This window comes from Littorina saxatilis, linkage group LG8 (assembly GCF_037325665.1).
Source record: "Littorina saxatilis isolate snail1 linkage group LG8, US_GU_Lsax_2.0, whole genome shotgun sequence".
NCBI classification, from domain to species: Eukaryota; Metazoa; Mollusca; class Gastropoda; order Littorinimorpha; family Littorinidae; genus Littorina; species Littorina saxatilis.
In genome coordinates, this window is record NC_090252.1 from 20105381 (window position 1) to 20130748 (window position 25368).

General features: G+C 39.8%; 1 protein-coding gene across 1 annotated transcript in view; it reads left to right on the forward strand.

The window, feature by feature from the left end:
• The window catches only part of LOC138974545 (uncharacterized), a 60274-nt gene extending 35149 nt beyond the window's left edge, over positions 1 to 25125 (forward strand). Inside the window, exons 12-18 of the mRNA XM_070347261.1 lie at positions 1 to 111; positions 1420 to 1559; positions 3738 to 3851; positions 10320 to 10469; positions 12492 to 12593; positions 22874 to 22967; positions 25005 to 25125. The exon at positions 1 to 111 is cut by the window's left edge and continues 16 nt beyond it. Of these exons, the coding sequence (XP_070203362.1) occupies positions 1 to 111; positions 1420 to 1559; positions 3738 to 3851; positions 10320 to 10469; positions 12492 to 12593; positions 22874 to 22967; positions 25005 to 25125 (832 nt within the window). The remainder of the gene's footprint in view (positions 112 to 1419; positions 1560 to 3737; positions 3852 to 10319; positions 10470 to 12491; positions 12594 to 22873; positions 22968 to 25004) is intronic.
• Positions 25126 to 25368: the final 243 nt, after the last annotated feature.

Consider the following 25368-nt stretch of genomic DNA (forward strand, 5'->3'; position numbering starts at 1 on the left):
GCAGGAAGATAACACCTATTACATACACAGTCCTAACTACCCTGACACGTACACGGAGCCTGGATTTAAATACATCTGCCAATGGGTGGTTCCGACTAAAAAGGACGGGATGTACGTTTGAATTCTGAACCGTTTTTTAGTCTGGCTAACTCAGTTTACTTTATATGCATTTCAGACTGTTGTCAAATAACAGGTTTAGTAGCAGGCCAGGCAGAACTTCATCTGCAATTTTTTCTTGATTATTCTCCAATTTGATTACTAGGCAGGATACAACTGCAACTCTAATTTTATTCGGTGAACTTTTAAATAACACGAGAAGTCCAAAATGAACAACCTCAACATAGATCGATGTTTTAATACCAAAACACTCTCTTGTTTTCAAGAAACCTTTAACATCGTTACATTTTACCTTTGGCCTTGGTCGATAAAGATGAAACAAAAGACATACTGGTCCCCTCGGAACACACAAAAAAGCTGGTTTGTTGACAAGCCACCAAACATTGGTTTTGTCATCATTTTGTTAGTGCAACAAAATACACAATAACCCACAAGGAGACGATTTGTTTAGAATCCCACTCCGGGCTGCAAAGCATGCATTGTCAAAATAGCTCGAGATAACACGTCAAGCTTATCTGTGACGTCAAACGTAGCTTGTTGACGCTTTTCTTTCAGTCTGAAAATGTACAGAACTGCGATCATATGTGTGAGTTAAGTAAGTCTTGAGCATATTTCTTTTCTTTTGAGTGTTTTATAACCTTTCGTTGTGGATTTTGTGATCACAGAGATATAAGTCGCAAATTGACCATGAGTCGCCACGGTAATTATCAACATTGATTGGGATTTTGAGAGTGAATGCTTACAGTCGTTGTCCTCGGAAACACGAATCCAAAGCCGCGATGGTCCCACACATACAATAAATCAGCCTGATTGGCTCATACTTTGACAATTCACGTTTCGCCTGAAAGCTCAAACCCGTTCACCACCTCGATTTATTGCATGGGGAACATGAGATTTATTTCCCGGCTGGATATGAATGAAAACTCATGAAAATGATGACAAATGTATACATTTTCTTATTGAGGATCCGTACCCAAGCTTACTTTTTTTTATATTAAGAAATCCTGAAAAGTACTGTTTCATCGGACCGATGTCAGGATCTTACCATCCTAATTTCTTCCGAAAATTTCATCTGAGATTCCAAAATTCGTTCTAGAGCAAAACTGACAGTGACGAATACACATTCACAGATAGCCTACTAGTAAACTAACACCCTCCTCAGGAGTACATGATGATGATGATGATGATAATGATGATGATGATGATGATGATGATGATGATGATGATGATGATGATGATGATGATGATGATGATAATGATGAAGCAGTGATGCTGCTACTGATGTTGATGATGGTTGTGCAGCACGGTCGTGTATGTACCCCACCTAGACCTTGCACCGAGACATTCTGGAAGAATGTGTTCGGCTGAAGCACTGCTGCTTAGCAACTCTGCAGGCGAGCAGCAAACACTGTGTGGCTCCATGGGCTTTAGACACTACAAATGTGAGATATAAAACAGTGAAGATTATAACAACGGTTGTGTTTTCACAATTGTTAAAAACATGACGTATGCACTTCCTGTACACAGCTAGCTAGTAGAAATAAGGGCATAACATAGTAAGGCATACTATCTAAAGCTCTGCATAACTGAGCTGCATTATCAGAACATATATCCATTTAATTGTAAAGATATTATGGTACAAGCCGTTTTTAAAGAGTATATGAAACCTTGAACCTACGAAGGAGAAGTTATAGTTTTATTCGGGAAATATACCACTCATGCCTCACCAACCCACCCACCCCCTTCCTCCAAAAGAAAAACAAGTCGCGTAAGGGGAAAATACAACATTTAGTCAAGTCGCTGTCGAAATTTAATTTTGATAATAGTTTTTATGTATTTAATTTTCAGAGCTTGTTTTTAATCCGAATATAAGATATTTATATGTTTTTGGAATCAGCAAATGATGGAGAATAAGATGAACGTAAATTTAGATCGTTTTAGAAAAAAAATAATTGTTTTTACAATTTTCAGATTTTTAATGACCAAAGTCATTGATTAATTTTTAAGCCACCAAGCTGAAATGCAATACCGAAGTCCGGGCTTCGTCGAAGACTACTTGATCAAAATTTCAACCAATTTGATTGAAAAATGAGAGCGTGACAGTGCCGCCTCAACTTTCACGAAAAGCCGGATATGACATCATCAAAGACATTTATCAAAAAAATGAAAAAAACGTTCGGGGATATCATACCCAGGAACTCTCGTGTCAAATTTCATAAAGATCGGTCCAGTAGTTTGGTCTGAATCGCTCTACACGCACGCACGCACGCACACACGCACACACATACACCATGACCCTCGTTTCGATTCCCCCTTGATGTTAAAACATTTAGTCAAAACTTGACTAAATGTAAAACGAAGAAGAAACAAGTTAAAGTCAAAACAAAAAATAACTTATTAAAAGAATACCACATGGCCAGCTGTGTCATACCAGTTTTACACGAATTGCTTTTCACGAAGGCGAAATGCGATGTGTGTCTTCCTAGGTATGTTTGTCTGTATGTCTATGTGTGTGTGTGTGTGTGTGTGTGTGTGTGTGTGTGTGTGTGTGTGTGTGTGTGTGTCTGTCTGTGTCCGTGCAAAGCAGATCAAATGTTTTCGGGTGGATTTTATTATGAACAAGAAGGGCAAAGCCCATACGACTCACATGCTTTACACATTTTTCCTACCAAAATACATGTGACCTTGACCCAAGGTCAAGGTCATCCAAGGTCATGCAACACAAAGCTGTTCATTCAAGACATAGGAAGTACAATGGTGCTTATTGGCTCTTTCTACCATGAGATATGGTCACTTTTAGTGGTTCACTACCTTATTTTGGTCACATTTCATAAGGGTCAAAGAGACCTTGACCTTGATGATATGTGACCAAATATGTCTCATGATGAAAGCATAACATGTGCCCCACATAATTTTTAAGTTTGAAACAGTTATCTTCCATAGTTCAGGGTCAAGGTCACTTCAAAATATGTATACAATCCAACTTTGAAGAGCTCCTGTGACCTTGACCTTGAAGCAAGGTAAACCAAACTGGTATCAAAAGATGGGGCTTACTTTGCCCTATATATCATATATAGGTGATGTATTCAATCTCAAAAACTTCAGAGAAAATGTGAAAAATGTGAAAAATAGCTGTTTTTTAGACAACATTTATGTCCCCTGCGACCTTGACCTTGAAGCAAGGTCAAGATGCTATGTATGTTTTTTGGGGCCTTGTCATCATACACCATCTTGCCAAATTTGGTACTGATAGACTGAATAGTGTCCAAGAAATATCCAACGTTAAAGTTTTCCGGACGGACGGACGTCCGGACGGACGGACGGACGGACGGACGACTCGGGTGAGTACATAGACTCACTTTTGCTTCGCATGTGAGTCAAAAACGATGTATGCATCATTGTCGTTGTTTCTACAATGTATGATGAATTATCCAAATATTTGATGACGCAGCGTAAGGATATGAATGATGATAGCCTTTTTTTTTAGACATTGTTATTCCAACGACATTGAATCAACCATTCTTATGCTATCGACATTAATTTAATGCATACACGCCAATAATAGATGTGTATGTTGTGCACACAAAGGCCTTCCTTATGCTGCGCATTATGATGTGCAGTCAGAGCTATCAAGGACGAGTTCTTCTACGTCAGTCTCGTGGTTCAAACCCCGGAATCAGCATCTGACTTTGTGCAACGTTCAGGATTTAATATCAGTGTCTTCAGTCATGAAGGTTAGTTTCCTGTAAAGACACACATTTTGCAGTCTGTTGGTAGTATACGCTTGCCACAGTCTTTTGGTAGTATACGCTTTCCACAGTCTGTTGGTAGTATACGCTTGCCACAGTCGAATGTATCTGAATCGGTTTTGTCACCAATGCAAGAGGATCGCTGATGGTTACCGATACAGGTTTAAATGTGGTTTAATTGTCCACGAAAGTTCAAACGGAACATAAGTTCGTCACAATAGCATTGTCATCAAAATAACATGGCCATGGTCTTCAGTCCATAAAGTAAGCTAACACAATGGATTTCACGTCAACTTTCGTGTTTTTTTGTGTGTTCACGCTACACACTTGAATACAAACCTATTTGCACCAAACTTGCTCGGTACATACCGGAATTATTGATGCCGAATGCCACTAATTATATCTGCAGACAAAATTGCATAATATCAGACTTGCATGACCAAGTGTTGTGGAGCCAACGTTTATGATCGGAGTAGCATTACACACATGTGTTTAAAAGTACTCGTCCGACTGTCACCGACTTTGACTGGAGTCTCAAAGGCCTCTTCTGCTCTTTGTTTTCCAGCTCTCCGACAAATACCCCCACAAGATTGTTTTTGACTAGTTCAAACAAGTACCAAATAGAATAACCGTAACAAAAATAACAACTTTCTATCCAATTCTTTTTTCGAGGAACAAAATGTAAAACAATGCATGTCACTTTCTTCAGTGTCTATAATGAGGCAGACAGTAGATAGCTTAAATTGATTGTTATCCAATTAAGTAGATGCCCAACGCCAAGGCACTGCATACCCCAGCGAAAGACAAACCTCTCTCTCTCTCTCTCTCTCTCTCTCTCTCTCTCTCTCTCTCTCTCTCTCTCTCTCTCTCTCTCTCTCTCTCTCTCTCTCTCTCTCTCTCTCTCTCTCTCTCTCTCTCTCTCTCTCTCTCTCTCTCTCACACACACACACACACACACACACACACACACACACACACACACACATGCCTCAAGTTACACACGTACAAAAATACACACTCACTCACACGCACTCACTCACTCTCTCACACACACTTCATACACACAAAACACACCCCCATACGCACATATAGACAGATGGACATACACACCTTTACAAACAAACACACATACATACACACATACACTTACGCACACGCACAAACACACTCCCACCCACACTCTCTCTCTCTCTCTCTCTTTCTCTCTTATACAAACAGACAGACACACACACACACACACACACACATTGACTCACACAAATATCATACACACAAAACACACACTTATACGCACATACACGGTTGGCCTAGTGGTAAGGCGTCCGCCCCATGATCGGAAGGTCGTGGGTTAGAACCCAGGCCGGGTCATACCTAAGACTTTAAAATTGGCAATCTAGTGGCTGCTCTGCCTGGCGTCTGGCATTATGGGGTTAGTGCATGCTAGGACTGGTTGGTCCGGTGTCAGAATAATGTGACTGGGTGAGACATGAAGCATGTGCTGCGACTTCTGCCTTGTGTGTGGCGCACGTTATATCTCAAAGCAGCACCGCCCTGATAATTATGGCCCTTCGTGGTCGGCTGGGCGTTAAGCAAACAAACAAACAAATACGCACATAGACAGACGGACACACACACCTTTACAAACAAACACATATACACACTCATACACACACAGACATGCACACAAACTCATGCACACACACATTCACACACACACACACACACACACACACACTCTTTCTCCCTCTCTCTCAGTCTTTCTTACACACTGTCACAAACGCATACATACTCTTTGATAAGGCCAACTAAAAAGAGATCACATTTCACATTTATACTGCTACTAAATACATTAATCCAAATAATACAACATACGCAATATCACACGTTCAGAAGATACATACAAGCTACCAAATACATCAATCCAAATAACACAAAATACGCTATATCACACGTTCAGAAGATACAGACAGGTATTGCTCGCGCACTCGACGTGCCGGCGCTCTCCCTCCCCAGGTTACACGCTGCACACCATCACAGCCGTTGACCAGAGTTCCTGATAGTGATACTGACAGGTATTGCTCGCGCACTCGACGTGCCGGTGCTCTCTCTCCCCAGGTTACACGCTGCACACCATCACAGCCGTTGCCCAGAGTTCCTGATAGTGATACTGACAGGTATTGCTCGCGCACTCGACGTGCCGGCGCTCTCCCTCCCCAGGTTACACACTGCACAGGTACAGTGTATCCTAAGAGTCTATTCTGATTCACGCAAATTGTTTTCTTACAACTATAAACTTCATCAAGTCATTTTCAGACTAACCTCAATGAACAGGTATTTATAAACAATACGCAGTCGTACCATGCATTCACATTCACACACAGTCAATGGTATTTACCAAGAAGAATAATTATGACAATTGCATCTAGTCTACCAAATATCCAGTAACAACACTTACCCCTCTCAAGGGCGTTTTAGCACTCTAAATTACGGTGCTGGTTTTAGTCAGCTGCTAGCTCAGGTAACCGCCCACCATGGAACCCAATATCATGACGCGTTCTCTCTCTTATTACGTCATCTGCTTGTCTTGACGTAAACGCGACTAACTAACATAGACGGATCGCTCGAGAGCTGGTCGAGACTACTACAGAACACACACGAAAGAGCGGCCTGGTATCAGCTCAAAACACAACCTCTGGAAAACGTGCACTTAATATTAAAATCATCAAAGTCAGTAGTTCTTGACAAAAGCGATCCTTGACACACACACACACACACACGCACACGCACATGCACACACACGCACGCACACACACACATACACACACACACACACACACACACACACACACACCGCGAGAGAAAAAGACTACAGGGAGGCATGACGTCATGATGCATTAATTGACGTCAAAGACTTTTGACCGTGACGTAATCTTCTCACGCGAGCTTTATCCATAGTCTTGAACAACCACACACAAATAGACTTGGAAAGTACAGAATTTCTACCCGTCCAAAGCGGCCTTGGGTGGCGTTTGCTAAAAATATGGGGGCGCCAATTTTACCCACCGTATTTTTGTCAGTATGGTTCCAATTTTTGGTGAACTTTCATCTCCAACTGTAGCCCATAATCGGGCACAACGAATCCTTCTTTATCATGTATTATCGGTGTGAACATTTCTCAAGTCGATTACAGTATAGCGTTCGTGGGATACCTCCAGCTTCGCTGGGATAAATGGCGAGTCTCATAAGAGTTGGCTTTCCTTGATTGATTAAACAAAAGACAGTTACAAAACAGAGGATTACTGTACTCACCGATACAAGAACGACACAGGACGATACGAATTTTCGCTTAGGAAAGCTTCTTCAGGAAAAACAAGAACACAAAAGACAACAACAAAGCACAGTAGGGGAAGGGAGGGCAAGTCGACCCCCTCGGGTATGTCGTCCCCCCTCGATTTTGAGAACATGACACTGCAGGGGTGATTATCATCGATTTCATAAGCCAGAGTTACCCAACCTGAATCAGTTGAAGAAAACAAAATGTCGAAATAAACGGGCCCAGCAAAGCGGTAAGTCTTTGTCAATTTTGATGGTTTCCACTCTAAAATTGTTGCACGAAAAAAACAACAGTCAGTGCATGGGAGCCGCTGATTCGTAAAATGCACCAGATCTGCAAAAAAGCTTTGGCTTTCATAACAACTAGTCGAAAGTTATAGATCTCAGGCTATCCCAGGAACAATGGTAAATAGCAATGTTCAGCGAGTACCATGATCGGGTAATTCGTCCCCCCCTTTGTCGTGTAACTCGACCCGGGTCACAATACCCGACTATGGGTCCATAGTACTCTCTCGTCTGTGTAGACTCTTTAATCTCCAAGAAATAGTGTCAGATGAAGAACCCGTAAAAGTTATTTGTATGTATTTGAAATAAAAGTGAACGTAGCCTTAAAAAAATAATATTCGAAGTTGTGTGTTGATTAATTAATTAATTAAGACAGAGAGAGAGAGAGAGAGAGAGAGAGAGAGAGAGAGACAGAGAGAGACAGAGACAGAGAGAGACAGAGAGAGAGAGAGGGGGGCCGGGGGGGGGGGGGTGCGCTTTCCCGTCATTGGAAGTGCGCGTATACTAGTAGGCCTATTAAACTATTTCACGTTCACGCAACCTGAAATGGGCGACACAAATCAATTACAAGTCCAATTTGTAAATATATTTTCCCATTTGCTTCGCTTTGAACCAGAGCAACTAATAAGTATAGATGTTTGAACATCTATCCCTTCAAATACTCACCCTCCCTGCATAGCCAAGACGTCGATCGACTTCTGACGTAGGCCGACTCATTATGACGTCATTCTCACTTCCGATTAACAAAACTGACACAGAAAAGTTACTTCAGTCAATTTCATATGTCGAGGTGATGCTATTGGGTAATATGAACAACCTTTTCCACCTGGACGAATTACCCGCCCCCCATGGACGAGTTGCCCTCCATGGAGGGCAAGTCGTCCATGCTTCAGGATTTTTGGCTCACGTAAGTGTAGCCTATGCGATGATAAACTTTGTCTGTCTGTGCGTACGTGCGTGCGTGCGTATGTATGTGTGTATGTCTGTGGTAGAAACTTTAACATTTCCGAGTCTATGGATTACGTCAGTCTCGGTCAAAAGTGTTCGACGTGTGTGATAGAAACTATTTGAAGACGTCACATTATGACGTAAGAGGGTTAGACGTCACGCAAAGGAATTACTGAAAGTCTCGGTCATTGTTATTGTGAGCGGGCCGAGACTTCTTGGCAGATCCAGGGTCTCGCTTTCTTGCATAGTTTCACCTGTGCTTACTGTGTGTGTGTGTGTGTGTGTGTGTGTGTGTGTGTGTGTGTGTGTGTGTGTGTGTGTGTGTGTGTGTGTGTGTGTGTGTGTGTGTGTGTATGTGTGACGGAGTGATTGAGTTTGTGTTACTGTTTGTCGATTTCTTACGTGAGCCTTGAAGGCTTCGCCTCTTGTTTTCTTTTATATTTTATTTAAAAACCGTGCCAGTTGGATCGTTCATATTCCACACAACGCTTACACGAAAGAGAACACACCAGGTTTTACAACAAAAACAATCTTTTTTTTTAAAAGACGAGAGGTATAAGCTGCATTTGTTAGAGGGGTCGACTTGCCCTCCCTTCCTATAGTAATCCTCTGCATTTGAACATTGAACAAGTCGCGTAAGGCGAAAATACAACATTTAGTCAAGTAGCTGTCGAACTCACAGAATGAAACTGAACGCAATGCAACGCAGCAAGACCGTATACTCGTAGCATCGTCAGTCCACCGCTCATGGCAAAGGCAGTGAAATTGACAAGAAGAGCGGGGTAGTAGTTGCGCTGAGAAGGATAGCACGCTTTTCTGTACCTCTCTTCGTTTTAACTTTCTGAGCGTGTTTTTAATCCAAACATATCATGTCTATATGTTTTTGGAATCAGGAACCGACAAGAAATAAGATGAAAGTGTTTTTAAATTGATTTCGAAAATTTAATTTTGATAATAGTTTTTATATCTTTAATTTTTAGAGCTTGTTTTTAATCCAAATATAACATATTTAAATGTTTTTGGAATCAGAAAATGATGGATAATAAGATAAATGTACATTTGGATCGCTTTATAAAAAAAAATACTTTTTTTTACAATTTTCAGATTTTTAATGACCAAAGTCATCAATTAATGTTTAAGCCACCACGCTGAAATGCAATACCGAAGTCCGGGCTTCGTCGAAGACTACTTGACCAAAATTTCAACCAATTTGGTTGAAAAATGAGAGCATGACAGTGCCGCCTCAACTTTCACGAAAAGCCGGATATGACGTCATCAAAGACATTTATCATAAAAATGAAAAAACCTCTCGGGATATCATACCCAGAAACTCTCATGTCAAATTTCATAAAGATCGGTCTAGTAGTTTAGTCTGAATCGCTCTACACACACACACGCACAGACACACACACACACACACACACACACACACACACACACATACACCACGACCCTCGTCTCGATTCCCCCCTCTACGTTAAAAAATTTAGTCAAAACTTGACTAAATGTTAAAAGGTGAGTACAGTAATCCTCTGTTTTTTTAGCTTTGTTCATCTTACCACAGTCACTTCGTTGTTTAGAAAACAAAAGACGCAACATATGCAGTTTTCAAAACATTATACATTTTAAAGACCGAAGTACTACAATGAGCTAATTATGTGTGTGTGTGTGTGTGTGTGTGTGTGTGTGTGTGTGTGTGTGTGTGTGTGTGTGTGTGTGTGTGTGTGTGTGTGTCGGTCGGTCGGTCGGTCTGTCTGTCTATGTGTGTTTGTCTGTATGTGTGTCTTCATGTGTGTGTGTTTGTGCGTGTGTGTGTGTGTGTATGTGTGTGTGTGTGTGTGTGTGTGTGTGTGTGTGTGTGTGTGTGTGTGTGTGTGTGTGTTCTAGACTGCACTGGCATACTTCCACCGGAAGGGGTTTTAACCAGTCCAAATTATCCTGGTTCCAGCCCAATGTACTCATATTGTCATTGGACCCTGGTCCTCCAAAAAAACACTACCATTTGGTTCAGCGTTCTTGACCTCGACATTAAGGAAGGTAAAAGTCACAACACACGCCAAGCATCTCTCCCTTCGGACGCACTCGTTTTCTCTCTTCAAAATGTCAAATGTCAACATAATGCAAACGTTCACATGTGCCAAAGTTTGTCGCTGTACCCCAGTATCTGTCTCTGTGTGTGCGTGCTTGTGTGTGTCTGTGTGTGCGCGTGCGTGCTTGTGTGTGTTTAAATGTTCCAATGCGTGAATGTGCATGCGTGTGTGTGTGTGATATTACAAGCAGTCATTTTCTTTATATAAAATACTACATTGCTTGCTGTGTTGTATCAGATTTACTCGAGTTGCTTTTTAAAATAATTGACTTTCGGGCTAAAGCAATGAGAGTAAATCTGATACACACACATCCCATGTAAAAGGCTGACCAGATATGAGACAGTGAAGTGAACTGCTTTCATGAGGTGGATTGAACTGCTTAGTATTGAGTATAATATGTGTTCTTCATAAAAAGGTGTGTGTGTGTATGTATGTATGTGTATGTGTGTGTGGGTGTGTGTATGTCATATAACTCGCTGACCATCATATCATTGTTTATTGTAGTTCATGTTTTAATTTGTTATCTTTTATTTTTACCAGCGACTGCGATTTCTGTCACGCGAGGAAGCTTTGAGTGTATATAATGATAGTTTTAGTTTTAGTGAATGTATTTTTTAAATTTATGCTGCCCAGTGTTGTTTTTTAAAGGCACTAGTTTAATGAACCAAAAGAAGAGATGGTTCTACGCAAAAAATAGATGCTTTCACCAAAAGAAAAGATGGCTTGAGTGACAAAGAATTAAAGTACAAAAAACAAAAAAAATTCATCCACCAAAAGAATTGCTGTCTGAACAAAAAATAAAATAAACTGGCAAAAGCAAATATACTCAGGCAAAAGAAAATATAATCAGGCAAAAGATTGACTACTTCAGGCAAAAGAAAATATAGTTTCAACAAAAGAAATGGATAGTCATTCTCCAACACAGTGAAACACTTTGAGAGAGAGGCTGGAAATGTCAAGATTTTTCGGAGTTGTTGAGAATGACATTGTAAAGAACTGGTATATGGAACGAGCACCAAATGTAACCGCAGAGCTTACCGAGATTGCCGAAGCACCACATCGCACACTGAACATGTGGACAACAGCGTTTCGGTGGGCAACGTTACCAGCTGAGTCGCTGAAGACTGGGAACACGATCTTCATGGGATCTTCAACCCTGGAAAAGGCGCTCAAGACTGCCATCCGAGAGACCGAAGAAAAGGTTGAATGATCGCACCGCTCTGGGCTGACTTCGAGGAGTATGCCACATGTCGGAGGTCGGTGTGGAAGATTACGATCGACGAAAACAATCAGTTTTTCTGCAACTGTCCGGAGTCCCTTAAGTGCTACGTGTGTCATCATTCCATGGGCATGGAGATTCGTCTGGAGGTGACCACCCCCCCTGCCCAGGCCAAGACCATCCCAATCGGCCAGAAGCGAAAGCGCGGTCGCCCAAAGCTGTCGAGACCAGCGCTTATCAGGCAGTGAACACACTGATCTTGACTGCTCTGTACGCTGATTTTATCATTTTCATTTCACTTTCTTTGGACGTACAATTATGATTATGATATGGAGTGACACTATTTTGTCTCTGAAAGTGCACTAAACTTTATATGTTTTGCTGACAGTAGCTATTTTGTTGTTGAAATAATTGGTTTTTTTGTTGAGAATTCTTGTGCAAGTCTCATTTTTTGTTTGTAGAATCAATCGGTTTTTTGCAAGAAGAATTTATTTTGTGGGTGGAAACATCCCATTTTTTGTTGGAATATCTTTTGCTAACTAAGCAATTCTTTTGGTAAAAGCATCTATTCTTTTGGTGATTTAATTTATTGCCTTTTTTAAATGAATGTTGGTTTTGATTAGTTTGTATATATGATGCGTGTGTTAGTGTATTTGCATGGATTAAAATGGGTTTTTTAACCGCAATGTCATCACAAATTCCCAACCTTGAGCAATTAAAGATTCTGCATTCTTTATTCTGTATTCGCAGACTGTGAGACGGGTGGAGTCATCATTTCTTGGACATCAGTCAACGGAGCGAGACAAGCAAAACTATGTAGCCATAGTAACTCTACAGTAAAACCTTTGGAAGGTAAGCTCTGTGCGCAGTGCTGATTAGTTATATTTAATAGTGCACGTCTATGATACTGGGTAAGAGTTACGGGACATGAGCACATTGACAAAAAGTGTCAACTGTCAAACTTAAACAGACTTGTCCACATACTAAAGACATATTTTCAATCAGATATTCCAAAGACAAAAATTGGAAAGTTTTCGACTATCTATTCCATCACAACACATTGACAACTGGGTGGGGTCGACTGCGTGAAGTCAGTTAGTTTACTTTGCGTACATTACAGAAGAAAACGAAACCAATTGAGATCGGAACAACGTCTGCGTTTATCGCCGATCATTGATATTTTAAAAATATATATTGCTCAATTAATTGAGTAAGTTTTATTCCAGCATACAAAATAATGGTGTTGCTGTAAAGTGTGCACGTTAGTACTTTAGATAATGCATTCTCCCTGAAGCATTTATAGAAACGAAAGTGACTTACGGCAAGGCTTTTTTCAATTCCATCTAAACGGAAATTGACATAACTAAGTGTTATATTATTCTCTGTAATTGTATTGATTCACCTGAGCAATTGGTGAGTATTAGGATTCATATATAATGTCTCCGGCTCTATGGACAAACAACTTAACGTTGAGGTTATCTCGGATGTTTTTCAAGCTAGATCTCTAAAACTTAGCACACTCTTAGAGTTTGATGATCTCACGAAGTGACCCCAGTTTGGTTGACCCTTGTCAAATGTTTGGATCACAGCGGTATCACGTTCGTTTTAAAAGAACTTAACGTTGAGGTTATCTCGGATGTTTGCGAAGCTAGAGCTTTGAAACCTTGTACACTTTTAGGGTTACTCCCGACTTGACCGTCGTCAAGTTTTGGGGTCACAGGGGGTTATGTTCGATTCATAATAACCTAACATTGACGTTATTGCAGGCGTTTTTGAACTAGATTTTTTTTTCCTTACACCTGTTCCTTGTTCCGGTGTACTCTCACGCCGCCCCGTCCCTGCATTCGCTGCTCTATCTACATCCGCTGCCAGGCCTGTCGATTTTACAAACGCTCCAGGGAGAGATGTCGGGTCGCTGCGGTAGGCTACCCTCGGAAGTTGACACTGCACTTCTGCTGAGTCACTTCGACGGTGTTCAGTAGTGGGTCTGTCCCGAGCTAACGGACTCAGCCCACTACCTACTATGCCCCCTACTAACGACATTGAGTGTGAAGTCGCGGAGCCAGACTAAGTGAGCGTCCCCTCCAGAGAGCAGACCGCCACCACGTCCCTCCGTCGACCCCCCCCAGAACGTCACACGTTGAAGACTGACAGCAGAAGTACTAATCAGGGAAGGATGGAACAGGAACAATGAGACCAAGGTCACCATGAGAGCTCCGGGCATGAAGGGCCACAAGAGCAAGGACATTTTTATAATTTTGGATGATTAATGAGATGAGGATGATTATAATGATGATGCTTTGGATTTCCAATTGTTTGGTTTGGGACTACGTGACAGGGCAGCACTCTACTAGAGTTTTGAAACTATGAACAATTCAAGGATTTGATAATCTGCCAACATGACCCTAGTTTGGTTTACCACCGTCATTTCTTGGGGTAACAGCGGGGCCATGTTCGTAAATACTTTACGTTTATACTTTCCCAGGTATTTTGGGAGAAAAAGCCTCCACATTTCACACAATTGTTGGTGTTAATAATCAGCAGACATGACAAAAATGTGGCTTGTTTTCATTAACTTTCAGAGTCACATCATGGACATATTTGCTGTAGAAGTTGTTCAATCCCGAAATATAAGTCTTGATGTGGTCAACCTTAATGATGTCTTTGTTTGATTTGGTCACAGTCATGGCTAGACAATAGGTGATGACATCATGTTATGATGTCATAGTGTTAGAAATGAGGTCACACAAGTGTCTGAGTATACATATTTTGTCCGGGCTAGCCAACACTCAAGGAAATTAGTAATGTTGGTTAAGTACCCACATTGAAACGATTGAAACAGATGACGTTATTGTATGTGGCGATTTCAATTGTGTTCTGTCAAATTCACTTGATGTAATATGTGGTGATGATCATGCACAGAAAGCTATAGACAATTTTAAACGTTTTTTGAGTGACTGTCAGCTGGATGATATGTGGAGACTCTTTAACCCAGATTGTAACGAATGTACGTGGAGTCGCAAGAACTCATTTATAGCAAGAAGACTTGATTACATTTTAGCCTCTAGTGGAGTGGTCGACCACGCCAGCGATTGTATTATACAGTCAGTGGCTCATTCAGATCACCGACAGGTCATCTTGACCTACAAAGTAACGCACGTGATGCGTGGTCCATCATACTGGAAGTTCAATGATAGCCTACTGCACGATAAAGCATTAGTTGACAACATCAATATATTTCTTAAAAAATATGAAGAAGAATCAAGTGATGAAGATGCACAAATAAGATGGGATATATGTAACATAAAAATAAAAGAGATGTACATATCGTATTCTAGAGAAAAGAAAACACTCAGTAAAAACAAACACACCCTTTTACAACAGCAGTTAAATGAAACAGACAGATTTTTGGCTCTGGAACCCAGTAACGCCAGATTGGTGACAAAGCGAGAGCACATCAAGCAGGAGCTAGAACTATTTACAATACAAGAAGCTAAAGGAGCACAAATTAGATCTAGGATAAAATTCATTGAGGAGGATGAGAAAAACACGCGTTATTTCCTAAACTTAGAGAAAGCTCACGCAAAAAATAAGATACTAGATATAATAGAAATAACAGAGAATGAATATATTACAAGTCAGTCTGAAATATTAAAGGAACAAACCCGCTTCTTTACTAACATATATATATGTTACAGTCAAAACGGGAAATCAGTCATTACGGGTAATGACTAAAAGTTTTAGTCATTTCCGGAAATGACTGATTTGATCAGTCATTACCAGAATTGCCTAAAATCTTTAGGCATTACCCGTAAATGACTAAACTTTGTGAATATTTTTTTACCCTTATTGCCTGACTGCTAGTCATGTTCAGTCATTACTGGTAATGTCTAGAGCATGTTTTTAGTCATTTACGGGTAATGACTAAAGATTTTAGGCATTTCCAGTAATGACTGATGAAAACCGTCATTTCCGGAAATGACTGCTAGTCAAGAAAATGCGGAATGTGAATACTAGCTCACTCGGCTTTCTGTCGATTACCAATACACATTATGTGAACTCTTGTTAACTGTAGAATTTTTTCCACAATTATGATTCACGATCACACTCGCTGAAGCACAGAAAGAGTTTGTAGATCAACACAGCCAGTATGTGTGTGTGTGTGTGTGTGTGTGTGTGTGTGTGTGTGTGTGTGTGTGTGTGTGTGTGTGTGTGTGTGTGTGTGTGTGTGTGTGTGTGTGTATGTGTGTGTGTGTGTGTGTGTGTGTGTGTCATTTACTTAAATTTTCCATTGATTTATTCTATTCTACTCCAGATTTCTGTTCAATTTATTGAATGTGTATTTGTCATTACAGCGTCAAAGTGTGTGTTCAAAACGGTTTAGTTGCAAGGGGTATTAACAGGGGGAGGGAGAGAGAAAGAGAGAGAGAGAGAGAGAGAGAGAGAGACAGAGACAAAGAGAGAGACAGAGAGAGAGACAGACAGACAGGCAGAGAGAGAGAGACAAAGAGAGAGAGAGAGAGGCACAGACAGAGAGAGACACAGACAAAGACAGAGAGAGAGATAATTCAATTTTCTTTAAATTTCTGTTCATTTTATCTTTTCTTTATTCCAAATTTCTGTTCATTTTATCTAATGTGTATTTGAAATAAAAGATTGACAAATGTTTAACATCAGAGTTGCGAATAGATTGAGAGATTATGCGGTTCGGGGTTTGAGCGCTTTATGGCGAAGGGAGTGCGTTCTATATAGCATTTATATTGGCCGATCTGAGAAGTACACGCATTTAGTGCGCGTTTTATAGCAATTGGCTTTCGCACACACGGGTGCAACCTTCGTGTCTACCACTCTGTGTGTTTTATAGCCTTTGCAACCAAATAAATTTAATGTGTTTTTGCTTGATTTTTGAATTATTACTAAGTTTAATATTGACTTATGTTAAATATTGTATGGAAACACAATATCATGCATAATTGGATAAAAATTAGATGATTGTGGGGGAGCAAACTATGAAGACTCACAATTTTTGTAATAATGTGATTCATCTCAGAACATTTAGTTCATGTTCAGTCATTACTGGTAATGTCTAGAGCATATTTTTAGTCATTTACGGGTAATGACTAAAGATTTTAGGCATTTCCAGTAATGACTGATCAAAACCGTCATTTCCGGAAATGACTAAAAGTTTTAGTCATTACCCGTATTGACTGATTTCCCGTTTTGACTGTAACATATATACACTAAAAACACCAATTTTAATAACTTTCTTGGGGACGATTTTTTTAAAAAATACTGACATTCCAAAATTATCAGAGGAGCAAAAGGGCAGTATTGATCAAGAAATTACAGAAAAAAGAACTCCGTATTGCACTTGAGGGAATGCGAAGTAATTCTGCTCCAGGATTGGATGGAATAACAACCACTTTCATAAAGTTCTTTTGGAGTAATATAAACAAAATGTTATTATCCTCTTTTTGGTCAGCCTTTGAAAAAGTGGAACTATCTGTATCCCAGAAGCGAGCAGCAATCACACTGATACACAAAGGAAAGGAGTTGAAACGAGAGCACCTAAATAACTGGCGTCATATATCTGTAACAAACACCGACAATAAACTATTAGCGAAATGCCTTGCAAACAGATTAAATCAAGTCATCAATTACTTAATAAGTGAAGATCAAGTTGGGTTTTTAAAAAAACGAAATTCCAGCAATGTTATTACATAGAATGATTGATGACGTCATTGAATAATTATATGAATAACAGTAATCAACCAGGTATTTTAATGGCGCTAGACTACAGAGCTGCTTTTGACACGATTTCTAATGCTCGACAGAAACCCGTCTTCGTCTATTGCATTGGAAAATATTACACAATCTATATCCCACCAATTGTTTGCTACATAAGATGGGAATTCGGCAAACAAATCTTTGTCAGTATTGTAACGAAACCGACTTCATCGAGCACTTTTTTGGAAGTGTACAGCAGTGCAACCCATATGGCAGGAATGTCAAGGGCACATATTTAAATGTACAGGCAAAAATATAAAGTTAAGATGCGAAGAGGCTCTTTTTGGGTATTTCACACGTGATATCCCCAGAGAGAAAACCTTCATAATTAATCACCTTATATTGATATCGAAAATGTGCATAAGCCAGTTTAAGTACGGAAATCCAAAAACTAACATGAAGGTCTTATATCAGAAGTAAGCTCGACTTCGAAATTTCCAGTAAAATTGAACTGTGTATAAGAATATAGATAACTAGTAGTATAGTGCTGATATTTATATATGCGCTGTATGATGCTGTGCTGAAAACTTGTACTGTATTGGGTAATTTGTAAATTCTCGCCTTTTTATTGTCCCGCTGAAAATGGTATTATTTAACAGAATTATGGAACAACAACTTCAACACACACACACACACACACACACACACACACGCACGCACGCACGCACACACACACACACACACACACATACACACACACACACTCACACACACACACACACACACACACACACACACGCACATACACGCAAACAAACGCACAAACTACTAGACATAGCAAAGGTGAATAAAAAAAAAATAAAAAAAAGATGGCAGCATCCCTTTGTTTTGGGCGTGACTATAATTATATAGATATATATTCAGCGCACTTGTCTGATCTCAAGTGAGTTTCAGGATTAATCTCCTATTTCGAAATTGTACCCCGAAGCCAGCACAGGAGAACCTGCCTTTTCTGCGAAACTACAGTTGGCGTTGAGCTGAAAATGGTGAACTTTTTGCCTAGAATTCGTTTGGTAGATTCTCCTAACTTTTAACATTATGAGCAAAACTCATGAATAAAAGAAACGTATTTCGGCAACTTGAAAAAAAAAAAAGTAATGTTGGTGGATGCTGAGTATTAGTAAGTGATGGTGGTGGGAAGGAGGTACCTGTTTGGGGTCGTGCAAGTTTGAAAATGTGAAGTATTTTTTAGGGTCGATTAACTATATGGATTGATACAAGTCACATATGGAAAACTCTTGAACATTATCTTATGAAGCTGGAACAGCTTTTTTTCTTTTTTTTTTGGGGGGGGGGGGGGAGGGGGGGTGACGGGGTCATAGGTAGTGGAATCTTCCTTTTAAGACCTGCACACACACACACACACACAAACACGCACACATACACACACACACACCCACACACACACACACACACGTTGTTCTTGTTGTTGTTTGTGTGTATGTGTGTGTACACACGTTGTTCTTGTTGTTGTTTGTTTGTATGTGTGTGTACGTGTGTGTGGTTTTGCACCAACGCCAGTTATTTGGATGCAGCAACGTACCGTATCAGACTCAAATTCAGACACACACACACACACACACACACACACACACACACACACACACACATACACACATATATATATATATATATATATATATATATATATATTTATACGACTTGTGTCTGTGTGTGTGTCTGTGTGTCTGTGTATCTGTGTATTTGTGTATTCGCCATGCACGGCCAAAGTTCTCGATGGATCTGCTTCAAATTTGGTGGGCATATTCAGGTTGACCCGGTACAGGACACAACCTGGTCGATATTTCAACACGTGCTCTCAGCGCGCAGCGCTGAACCGATTTTGGTTCCACCTCAGCTACCCGGGTCCCCATACCAACACACCATAGCCGCTACACCACATCACAACGCCAAAGTTCTCGGTGGATCTTTTTCAAATTTGGACACCGTATTCAGCTACACCCCGGACACAATATCATCGATGAGATATTTCAACACGTGCTCTCAGCGCGCAGCGCTGAACTGATTTTGGTTTTTGTGTTCATTTCACCATTATAAGTAACTCTTCCTTATCTTCTCATCTTCTCCAGGTTTTCAGCGTTTACCTCCCTTCCTTCGTATGGTGCACTATAGTTTGAGGGAGGCATCTTCGGATATTCCCGTTCTGTTACTATTTTTAGAAGGTCACCGCAGTGTCCAGAAAGTAAATTGGACCCGTAAATTATCCTCACTGTAAAAGTGCAAAGGTCGAATCAATTTATAGCCACGCGAAAAATACACTGTCATCTATCTCTCTATAGATATGGCTTCTCTGTGTTTGTGTGTGTGTGTGTGTGTGTGTGTTTTTTTTTATGTGAGCAACACCTGTGCATTGTTCAGTTCTGTTTGTGATGTGGTCTGGCGGCTTTTGTGTAATTTTATGTACTGGCCTTCCTTTCAGAAGCCATAACAGTTCAAAAGGGCTTAGAGATAAGCTCTAAATTGCTCAATCCTGTTTGAGTGGAGTTCGCCTCCAAAGGTGATTAACACGGTTACATTCGTCGACAAGGATGGGACTCGATATGGTCAGGAATGGCATTATGGCCACTGAATCATTTTCGTGCTGTTCCCATTCCACGAATCTGGGAGGGACCTAAGCTTGGCGGGTCCATTGTTCGGACCCGGCGAAGCCGGCGTACGGCTCTAAGTACTTCTTCCCGGCGAAGCCGGCTACCCGGCGAAGCGGGTATTCATTCTAGTATATATATATAACACTCTCGACTTTTCAGGTTTAATTTAGAACATTAAATTATGTTAAGAAAGGGGATAGGGGATTGTATGTGTTAAATGAATAACACAAAAGCAAAAATAAATGTTTCAAAATCCTTTTATTCTATTGTGTTTTTTCTTTTTTTTTCTCAACAAAATACAACTTCCAAAAATGAAATATAATGACTAAAGAACAGTGTTAAACCTAAAAACCAAAACTTAAAACTTAAAACCCAGTGTTTATAAGGTGCTTCACCAAAATGTTAGAACAAACACCACTCAGACAAGTTGGCTCTGAACATTAAACAAACATTTTCTTTTCACCACACAATAAAACACAAATAACATTTACCAGATGTTACCAGAGGCTAGTAATTTTAACTAATAATTACCACATAGTTACTATGTTCCAACACACCACTATCATTACATTATTCCACATCATCAACTAAAAACAGCGGATAATTAGACATCATTTACTATTTACCAACTATATATAGTAAATCTTTTTCCAAACACAGGAGTAACATTTTGCCTACTGTGATCAACTCCATCTTCATTGACAGAAACAGAAAGACTATATGTTATCCTACAAGACAGTGACTAACCATCTTAGATTTACTTTGTAACAATAACACACATCACATGTGTTCCACTCCACCATTGCTACAAACTCAAAACTAGCTACATGCATAATCACATTTATCTGCAGTGATAAACTGACATTATGACCAAATTTCTTCAAATCACAATGTCTAAATCACTTGGAATGACATCTCACCTCAAACATCTCAAATAAAACACTAGTTACAAACACTTTTTTTCTCATAAAATAGAGGCAACCAACTTTCCAATAATGCAATGCGCTTTCGGTTATTCTCGCGCATGCGCAAAACTTTCTTCTACTTCAAATTTCAAATTATAATCTAAAACTAAATTTCTTTACAAAACCTAAACCTTATTAAACTTCAAAACATCAGTAACACACTTATCTTTCTGTCAACGCACTTCATACAAACAAACTACAACCAAAAATACAAATATTCTGCAATGTTTCTGTGACAGGTGCTTCTGTCAAAAAACCTACAACATGGTCAAATTCCAAATATTTCAGTTTCGGAACAGAATTACAAAAATAACCACTCCAATTTATACTAGGATATTCATCTTGCTAAACTAATAACTGATCATATTTCAAGCAGATAACAATGTAGAAATCAATATTCACCTGATTTAGAACCAAAAAGTGCTCCAAAAAATGTCCCACCAACTTGGGGGCCTCTCAGCAGAGGGCGGAAGTGACGCTAACATTCTAAATATCGAACTGGAAAATATATAACAATAAATGTCTTAAAATAAAATAAAGTGTCTTTACTACTTATCAAAGTTTATAATTAACACTTTATCAAAATAACACATTTAAAACAACTTAAACAATTTTATAAAATCCAAAAACATGAAACTTAGTTAGCCAAATTGAAAAGACTAGTTAAAGGGGGGTAACAATCAATGTTCACACATTACCCAAAATACCAGTTCCTTCCCTTTAACTACTAACCAAAATATATCTGTGTACATGTTCAAAACAAGACCACACGTTTTAAATGTGTTACATGTATACATACATACATACATACATTACATACATATTTACATACATACATACATACATGCATACATGCATGCATACATACATACATACATACATACATACATACATACATACATACATACATACATATATACATACATACATACATACATACATACATACATACATACATACATACACCACGACCCTCATCTAGGTTCCCCCTAAAACATTTAGACAAAAATTAAGTAGGGTTGTGCTGTCAGAGTGATAAATTCGAGATGGCAGCCTGGTGTTTTGTGTATGCTATTCTTAGCTATGCTGTTGGTACGTGCATGCATCCGATTGTACGATGTATTGCATGTTGTCAGAAACGAGGTTATTCAAGTGCCTTGCTAGTATTCATTCAATGTTTCTTTTGATAAACAGCTGTGCATTAAAATAGCTCTCTTTTGGGAGAAAGTAGGTTTTTAGATCAAAGAGCATTTCATGCGCGCGCGTGTGTGCGTGCATATGTTGGTGTGTGTGTGTGTGTTTGTGTGTGTGTATGTGTGTGTGTGTGTGTGAGTGCGTGTGTGTGTGTGTGTGTGTGTGTGTGTGTGTGTGTGTGTGTGTTTGCTTGTTTGCTTAACGCCCAGCCGACCACGAAGGGACATATCAGGGCGGTGCTGCTTTGACATATAACGTGCGCCACACACAAGACATAAGTCGCAGGACAGGCTTCATGTCTCACCCAGTCACATTATTCTGACATAATGCCAGACGCCAGGCGGAGCAGCAACTAGATTGCCAATTTTAAAGTCTGATGTATGATCCGGCCGGAGTTCGAACCCACGACCTCCCGATCACGGGGTGGACGCCTTACCACTAGGCCAACCGTGCCGGTCTGTGTGTGTGTGTATTGATGTGTTTGTGTGCGAGAGAGATTAACAAAACCAAATGTCTTCCTTCAAAAAAAATATCTCTGAAAACATTCACCTCATGTTACAACTGCTTTTTTAAACAGTGTCCATACAACAAAACCAGCCCATAACCATCTCATTCCGAACGGGTTCCAGTTGGTCTTCTGGATCCAGATTTAGTCTTCAGTACCTCCGTGAGTATGTTTATCAATTGCGGCAAACATTCTTTTCTTTAAGCCTGTCCTTAACTCGGCGAAGTCGACTACGAGCAGTATACTTCGCGAAGCTGCACTGATTGTCGTTAAAAAGACTATGGTAAGTCGACTACGAGCAGTATACTTCGTGAAGCTGCACTGATTGTCGTTAAAAAGACTATACACAGTCGACTACGAGCAGTATACTTCGTGAAGCTGCACTGATTGTCGTTAAAAAGACTATGCAAAGTCGATTACGAGCAGTATACTTCGTGAAGCTGCACTGATTGTCGTTAAAAAGACTATGGTAAGTCGATTACGAGCAGTATACTTCGTGAAGCTGCACTGATTGTCGTTAAAAAGACTATGGTAAGTCGATTACGAGCAGTATACTTTGTGAAGCTGCACTGATTGTCGTTAAAAAGACTATGGTAAGTCGACTACGAGCAGTATACTTTGTGAAGCTGCACTGATTGTCGTTAAAAAGACTATGAAAAGTCGGCTACGAGCAGTATATTTTGTGAAGCTGCACTGATTGTCGTTAAAAAGACTATGGTAAGTCGATTACGAGCAGTATACTTTGTGAAGCTGCACTGATTGTCGTTAAAAAGACTATGGTAAGTCGACTACGAGCAGTATACTTTGTGAAGCTGCACTGATTGTCGTTAAAAAGACCGGTCTCGAATAGCAGCTAGCATCTGCTGAAGAGACATTAAACCCCAAAAACCAACCAACCAATCGTTAAAAAGACTATGAAAAGTCGGCTACGAGCAGTATACTTTGTGAAGCTGCACTGATTGTCGTTAAAACGACTATGGTAAGTCGACTACGAGCAGTATACTTCGTGAAGCTGCACTGATTGTCGTTAAAAAGACTATGGTAAGTCGACTACGAGCAGTATACTTCGTGAAGCTGCACTGATTGTCGTTAAAAAGACTATGGTAAGTCGACTACGAGCAGTATACTTCGTGAAGCTGCACTGATTGTCGTTAAAAAGACTATGGTAAGTCGACTACGAGCAGTATACTTCGTGAAGCTGCACTGATTGTCGTTAAAAAGACTATGGTAAGTCGACTACGAGCAGTATACTTCGTGAACATGCACTGTGTGTATGTGTGTGTGTGTGTGTGTGTGTATGTCTGTCTGTGTGTGTGTGTGTAGAGCGATTCAGACTAAACTACTGGACCGATCTTTATGAAATTTTACATGAGAGTTCATGGGTATGATATCCCCGGACGTTTTTTTATTTTTTTTTCATAAATGTCTTTGATGACGTCATATCCGGCTTTTTGTAAAAGTTGAGGCGGCACTGTCACACCCTCATTTTTCAATTAAATTGATTGAAAGTTTGGCCAAGCAATCTTCGGCAAAGGCCGGACCTCGGTATTGCATTTCAGCTTGGTGGCTTAAAAGTTAATTAATGACTTTGGTCATTAAAAATCTGCAAATTGTAAAAAAAATATTTTGTTTTTATAAAACGATCCAAATTTACGTCCATCTTATTCTTCATCATTTTCTGATTCAAAAAACATATAAATATGCTATATTTGGATTAAAAACAAGCCCTGAAAATTAAAAATATAACAACTATGATTAAAATTAAATTTCCAAAATCGATTTAAAAACACTTTCATCTTATTCCTTGTCTGTTCCTGATTCCAAAAACATATAGATATGATATCATATGTTTGGATTAAAAACACGCTCAGAAAGTTAAAACGAAGAGAGCTACAGAAAAGCATGCTATGGAACACAGCGATCCCACAACCGGCGCTAAACAGGCTCGTCAGTTTCACTGCGTTTTGCGGACTACGGTCAGTGTTAAAAAATGCAGTGCGTTCAGTTTCATTCTGTGAATTCCACAGCTTGACTAAATGTAGTAATTTCGCCTTACGCGACTTGTTTAAATATTGAACCACACAGAAATTGTCACTCGTCTGGGTCATTGTCTGACTCGTGTTTCCTCATAGAAATATCCAACAACAATATCCGATTCACATTATGCCTCACATCGTTCAACTTAATGTAAATCTAAATATAGGTCCCTGGTGCCACACATTCTAGGCGTGATGGAAAATTACCATGCACCTGCCCCCGGAGAAGACAGGCACAATGATGACCCCACTGTGACCCCAAAATGTGACGGGGGTCAACCAAACTAGGGTCACATCGGAACATTTTTAAATCCCTTCAAGTGTTTTAAGTTTCAAAGCTGTAGCTTCACAAACGCCCAAGATAACGTCAATGTTGACTTATTACGAATCGCACATGACCCCCTGTGACCCCAAAAGTTGACGAGGGTCAACCGAACTTTGTAAGATCATCAAACTCTGACATTGTACACAGTTTTAGAGGTCTAGCTTGAAAAACCTCCGAGATAACCTCAACGTTAAGTTTTTGTGACA